A 6,685-nucleotide genomic window follows, 5' to 3' on the forward strand; every position below is an offset into this window, starting at 1 on the left:
GGGGCCCGACCGGATGGGGTGTGTGTTTGGCATTGGTTTTCTGGAATTGGAGGAGCATGAGGAATGCGGACGGCGGAATAGTGTGTATTGATGACAGGGCTGGCAAGATTTTTGACCCGGATTACGACTAACGGGTCGATCTTTGCAGCGAATCGACCGCCAAGCCCGCGTTTGCAGCCCAGGGGAGGCAGTCCATCAGTCTCCCAATCCGCCTCGCTGCCCTGCACAACCCTTGGTCGCCTTGGCGATGGCTGTGCAGTCTGTCGCCTTCTTATCATGGTGATTGGTATTTTTTCCATGTCCAGGATGACGCAATACACTTGTGAAATCCTTGGGCTGTCGAATTGGGTCTCCCAAAAAGAGATCAGCCATCACCCACGCACCCACGGCATCAATCAAGGTTTGGCGGCCTACACATTTGGGGTTCGGCCTAATGGATGCTTTGGCCGGCCGGTATGTTATCCTTTCCGACCCCTCCCACTCACCACATAGTTGCTGCCCCCCTCCATCTCGTTAGTGCTTGCCCACGGAGCCCAGCGGTCTTGCGGACGTGGTCACACGATGACAAAGCCGCACGGGAGCCCACCACAGACGACACTCGCGTCCACTTTCCTTATCTCTTGGCTACCTTGAAATCATGCTCCTGACCACGAAAAAGAAAAAAACAGGACTCCCTTGCTCCCCCTCCACGACATTGTGTGATTGTGTCTCTAGTCTGCTCCGATATTCGCTGGGGGGTCGGCGGGGAGGGACACAAACACAAAACACTGTTTGCCCAGGTGGACGATCAAGATAACACAGAGTCAGCAGCAACACGGGGGAAGTGATTCACCTCGTCATGCAGGCCTGGCCCCGCCGTCATACACACCATCCGGCGGGCGAGTGATCGACGACAGGGGGTTTTGGTTGGTCTCTTTTGCCCGTTGTGCATTCCATTTGCTGTTGCCCCACCGGCCGGTCGGCACTTGGAGGTGAGTTGCTTTCGTGGTGCGTGGGGTGGAGCAAGCCAGAAAAAAAAAGAGCCCCGACACACCAAACCCAACTAACAAACCCCCCTTCCCGACGAAGCCGGCCGCCTTCCTGCCATCCTCACTCGCTAGCTCCCCCGCTGCCGCCGCCGCTGTCGGGCGACCTCGGCATTTGCAGCAGATCAATACCACCTCATGACAGTGCCGCCGCCCTCCGGATACAAGCCGGGTGCTGCACCGCATGGAGAGGGGGTTGTGGCCCAGACCGTCTATGCATAGATGATCCCTTGGGCAAGATATGCTCACATGCTGATGTATCACATCGCCTGTCCTCGCTTTCCCTGGCGGGGCCGGAGAAGAGAAAAGACAGGCCGACGGAGATGGTCCCATTGATTCCACGGTGGAGACTTACGCCAGCTCCTCCTTGCCATCCAAGTTGATGTCATGCCATCCCTCCCTCTAATGTGTCCGGGGTGGCGCAAGTAGCCTGATGCGTTGGCCGGCAGGCAGATTAGCCAGTTACCTAGACTTGGGACGGCGGGCGATATGGCTGGGTACTGTAGGTCGGTAGGTAGGCCCAAGGCCAGACCGACTCTCCGCCCTCGCCTCACATCTCCGCCTCGCCGCCGGGCCCGTCCAAAGCTCAGTTCCTACATACCTACGCGGCGATGGAGACGCATCAACATGCGACAAGGCGGCGTCGGTCCATCGAGGCTGCGGGCGGGGGGGTTGTCCAGACCGGATCTTCTGGTCCTGCCGCCTCCATCACGGCTCTCGATCCGGTACGCGCTCGCTCCAAACAAGGCGGCGAGCGGTGTGGGCGGTGGGTACTGATTCCCTGGTCTTAGCAAACAGTCGACTCCAACTATTATCAAATGGGTTTTGGCGCGCCCATTTTTCCGGCTTGTTTTTCGCTTGGCGTGAATTCACTCAACTGGTTGGCTCGGGACCCACAAGGCGTCAATCATCATTCGAATCGGGCACTGTATGGATCGACATCGCTAAAGGAGAAGAGAAGGAAAAAAAAGAACAATCTTGTTTCCCTTTTTTTTTTCTTTTTTTTTTTTTGCTTTAACGATATGCAGTCAAAATCAACAGTCATACGAGTCCATCGTCTCTGACGACCAAGTAGCCCCGCACCGCCCCTTTGACCGCATGGCCGAATGCGAGTGTGAAATCATGTGCGTCAACGAGCTGTGCCGGCCTCGCCGACGAGCCAGGCCAACAGTAAGAAAACCCCCCAGTGTGCCGTCCCTCCGGAGCCGGCCGTCTGGAGGGAGAGTAAACGTCGGGCATTACCTCGGGGCACCTTGACCCGACCCTGCTGTCCCTGTCTTTCAATGCTCGTAGCACCGCTAATATCCGGATTGTTTATGGCGTCGTCATGCACTGTGACGGATTTATGCTATGTATACCTTGGACCCATCGCACACAAGTCTGCTCAGCGATCGAATCCAGGGTGTATTATTATTCTATTCCAACGTGTTAAGTTAAGCCATCCGAGTGTCATTATCGTAGTTACCAGGCCCCAATAACTGCATTTTTACCCTCCGACCTTTGTTCGTTTCCCACATTTGCATCATGATAAGCTGGCATCCTGCCTACACGCAATGAACCACGCCATCGCTGTGGGTGTGACATTCCTATATGTCATGTATCATCAGCCAGTATGTTCGTTTAGTAAGGACAAGGCCCCGTGGGGCTCTCTTCAGGATAAACTCCCCGACTTACCGCTCCAGCAGTGCTCGTCTTGGTCGGGCTGACGGCGGCAGTAGTCGTAGCCGGGGGCTGCGCCGGGGCCGGGGCCGAGGACGAAGCGCTCGAGGGCCGACCAGGGCAGCCCTCACCGGGCATGACGACGTCGTAGGCGTAGGCGTCCAGGGCGAAGTACTGCAGGCTGTGGGTATTGCGGACCGCCTTGGACGGGTCCGACTTTGCCAGGGCCAGGCACTCGGCGTGCGAGTCGGCGTAGTGCTCGACGGCGCCCTCGCCCACGGGCTCGAGGTGGAAGATGCGGTGCATCAAGTCCGCGGCCCAGTACAGGTTGAGCTTGCCCGCCGCCACCGTGTAGCCGAAGCTGCACAGCGCATCGAGGGGCTTGCGCGTCTCGTACGACAGCGGGCAGATGACCGTCTCGGAGCTGGCGTTTGCGCCGCGCCAGTGTCCGCCCCAGCCTGATGGACCGCAGCAGGTTCACCTGTGTCAGCATTGCGCCTCTCCTCTCCTGCCAGTTCCGCGGCATTCTGACTACATCTCGAGAGAAAAAAAACAAGAAAAGAGACAAAGCAAAACAACAAGCTTACCAGCCTGGTGGCAGTTGCCGTCGACGTCGTCGCACCGGAACCACATGCCGCCCTTGTCGCCCCTGGCCAGCCTCTCGAACCAGCCAATGGGCTCGCCCGTGGACGCGTTGCCAAAGTACCGCGCGTAGATGCCCGAGGACCGGCCGAAGCGAAGGATGTGGTCGCGCGCGTGCTGCGCCAGCTCCACCGTCTCGTCCAGCGCGCGCCGGAGCTGGGCGCGCTCCGTGCCGTTGCAGGACGCGTGGATGGGGTACTCGTCCACCGAGCCCTCGCGCCAGCTGTACAGCGCCGCGGGGGTGGGCTGCGAGGGCGCCGAGGGGACCGTCACGGTGACGACCCGCACGCCGTCGTTGGCCGCGCGCCGTTCAAGGCTCGGGGGCAGGGTGGCCGCCATGTCCGCGAGGGCTGCCAGTGAGGCGAAGAGGATGCATGTCGAAGCCTTCATGGTGAATTCGGGATATGGCGCTCCTCCTGGCTCTGAGACGTTTCTGACGCTGAAGTGACCTCGGGGGGCTTGAAGTGCGGGGGAAGCCTGAACAAGAAGGGAAACAACACCGGTCGAGGAGGGAATCCAGTCGGCAGCACAATTCTTATAGACCGCAGCCGGCCACCTCATTTCTTTTCGCATCCGTCGCCTGACTATCCCATCTCTCACCGAGCTCCCGGGGAGTCATCACGACGACAAGACATGGCGCCTCAACGAGCAACGCCAAGCGACTGTCTCCTCAGTTTCCCCACTCTCTCGATTCCGGAGGTGCTCTGTTAGAAGCAAGAGGAGCGCGCTAGACGTGGAGGTGATCAGAGCATCAGGTACTCATGTTGCACTCGCCAACGCCAACGCCGAGCCAAAGAAGCCGATTGCGCGCTTTTCTGGAATGGAATTTCCAAGGCATATATCGTTCGGGCGGTGCGCCGAAGGGTTTTCAAAGAAAAAAACCGGGGTTGCGAGGCCATCAAGGTTCTCGCCATTGGCCATCAAGGTGCGTCATGGCAGCGGTGAACGAATCATCGACCACCACAAGGGCCAAAGGGCATGCGAAATGGATTTCCCCCGCTCGACATGGTTTCTTGGCGAGTCTATCAAGGTGCGCGTTTCTGCAGACATGTCGGGATTGAAGCGAGCGAATGATAGCCCGGGGTCTCTGCCAAGTCTCGTCAGCTCTGCTTCTCTCTGCCTACCCCAACTGACAGGAACACTAAGTGAACACATCTGCACATCACGTCGACTCAAATCAGCCTCCAAGCCGCCCGGAGCCGGTGCCAATAATCCAATCAGCCAACATCCGACCGACGTCGCGCCAAAGACACGCTAAGAGTCTCTTTCCTCAGAAAGACACGACACGACCTCTCCTTCCCCTCTCTCTCTCTTTCACATACCACTCCATCACGTCATCCAGAACTTTAAGTCACCACATCTGCCCTAAACACCTTCCCTTTCGCTCCGCTGAGGAGCCTACACTTTGTCACTCCTTTTCCCGACTGAAGTTGGAGAGTGTTTTGAGCAGGCCAGGAAGGAGGCCTTGGGATTTTGTTGAGAATCCCAATTGAGGGACAAAAGCTGTTTCCACATTCCAGATTCCCCAGAGAACTTTCTCCCGGAGGACACATCACAACCATCATCCTGGTGAGAACTGTCCAGCTCCCAGTGAGATCCATCGCGGGCTGTGTAAAGCCTATTGCTTTCCGCCATTTTTGCCGTTTCGATTTTGTCCATCCAGATTCGGTTTCTTTTTTTTCGGGTTTTTCCCTCGTTAATCCGCTCGTCACTCTCCACACTCCTAATTTCTGGTCGCACCCAATCCTTGGGGTCTGCGTCCACGTTCCTCATCTCTGCCCGGCCTCGCGTCCGCCGGACCGAATCGGTCCCATTCCCTCTCTCTTTATCGACCATCTTTTTTGGTCTCCAATCATCTCAGCAAACTTCCCGCCAACTTGACTGTTGGAGGCAGCCTATGTCTGCAACTGTGGGCGGCACGGAGCGCAAAACGTTTACCTTCTCGGGGTACAGAAGTCCCCCGCCCTTGTCATCAGCGTCTTCCTCATTTGTCTCCTCGCCAGTCCCGCCGTCTCCGGGACATCTCTCTCCCTATCCTGAGAATTTGGGAGCCTGGCTGTCGGGCGAAATCCCTGGTCCTCCCTCCGAGCCTGGCTCGGAGATCACCTCCGATTTGAGCGGCGGCTTGGCTTCCTGCCTTCTCAGTGATACGCGCAGACGTTGTCGAGTGCCTTTTCCACCCTGTGCCGTATTGATGGGCGAACTCGGCCCCGGAATATTTGGAGCGACCCTCATGGTCTTTTTTTCCAAAAGGAACCAGCGCCGGAGTAATGGCTGTGTTGTGGACTGTGGGCGAGCTACGGGTACACCCGCGCGTGTCGCCCACCGCGGCGAGAGTTCCGGCCTGTGGCCGAGGCTGAGGGGCTATGACACTAGGGTTGGGAATGTCAAGCCGGCGATGGAGCAGTCCCCAGCCTGTCGCTTGAACAGCGTTTTTGAGACCGGGGAGAGGGAAGCTAAGCGGGCAAGGGCGTGGCCAGGGTCAGCGGCGGCCGCTTTGACGGGTCTGCCAGGATCGGCGCCGAGCCGCCACGGGCAGCACGCGGTCCAGGCGTCAGCCTCGCGCCGTAAGTGGTCATCCCGGCGCGAGACCTGGCGTCCAGCGCTGTTGATAGTGCCTGAAGGATATCTAGTCTTTCCGCATAGGTAGTACTTGTCCTTGGAAACAGCCATACAGTACGTGTGGTGTTGAGACTTCGGTGCATTGTTGAACAGATATGTCGGAGCGGCTTGTATATAATAATATTAGATATCATCTAATCGGAAGTATTTTTGTATACGGGAGTATTTGCCCACTCAACTGACCATTGTGTCTGACGGGCAGACGGTGATATCGTTTCCCCTCTTGCCATTACTACCTACATACCATTAAATCTGTTCGTTGGCAGGCTCGAGGCTGAAGTCGTGTTCGCCAAGCACAAGCAGCCCATACAGCCCTCCGCCACTCTCAGAGCAGAGCACTCACAAGGCGTGTGCCCGGATGGAAAACGGGTGGTATCTTGTACCAATCACAGGCTCTTTGCTAGGTGTTCAATATCTAACGCTGGATCAAGAGCCCGTCTGGAACGTTGAATCCCGTGCGGCTGGAGAATGGTTCTGGCCCTCGGTGGGTCGCACCAGATGCAGGAACACAAGTCTCGTCCGACAGGGGCGCACAGTCGGATGGGTCGTGGTCAGCCTGCGGAAAGACCATCCACGCCATCCCTGGTTCGTCTAGCCACAAACGTCCCGCCACAGGGACACTCCAAGCCAGCGCTTCGCATCGTGTCACCCTCCTGTCGCATTGACCTGTCGGATTCTTTCTAGTCCTCCTGGACGAAGAGCGACAGAGTTGCGTCTTTTTTTTTTTTTTTTTTTTT

General features: G+C 57.5%; 2 protein-coding genes across 2 annotated transcripts; both read right to left on the reverse strand.

Annotated features, from left to right (window-relative positions):
• Positions 1-2,406: 2,406 nt before the first annotated feature.
• GGTG_13950 (hypothetical protein) lies at positions 2,407-4,189 on the reverse strand. Its single transcript, XM_009231875.1, has 3 exons — positions 3,272-4,189; positions 2,700-3,142; positions 2,407-2,611 (listed from the first exon to the last, which is right to left on the reverse strand). The coding sequence occupies exons 1-3, from the start codon at positions 3,897-3,899 to the stop codon at positions 2,570-2,572; spliced, it is 1,113 nt and encodes a 370-aa protein (XP_009230139.1). The 5' UTR covers positions 3,900-4,189; the 3' UTR covers positions 2,407-2,569.
• Positions 4,190-5,782: 1,593 nt separating this feature from the next.
• Positions 5,783-6,685, reverse strand: GGTG_13951 (hypothetical protein; the record flags this gene model as incomplete). Its single annotated transcript, XM_009231876.1, has 1 exon — positions 5,783-6,685. The coding sequence occupies exon 1, from the start codon at positions 6,080-6,082 to the stop codon at positions 5,783-5,785; it is 300 nt and encodes a 99-aa protein (XP_009230140.1). The 5' UTR covers positions 6,083-6,685.

This window comes from Gaeumannomyces tritici (genome assembly GCF_000145635.1).
Source record: "Gaeumannomyces tritici R3-111a-1 unplaced genomic scaffold supercont2.86, whole genome shotgun sequence".
NCBI lineage: Eukaryota > Fungi > Ascomycota > Sordariomycetes > Magnaporthales > Magnaporthaceae > Gaeumannomyces > Gaeumannomyces tritici.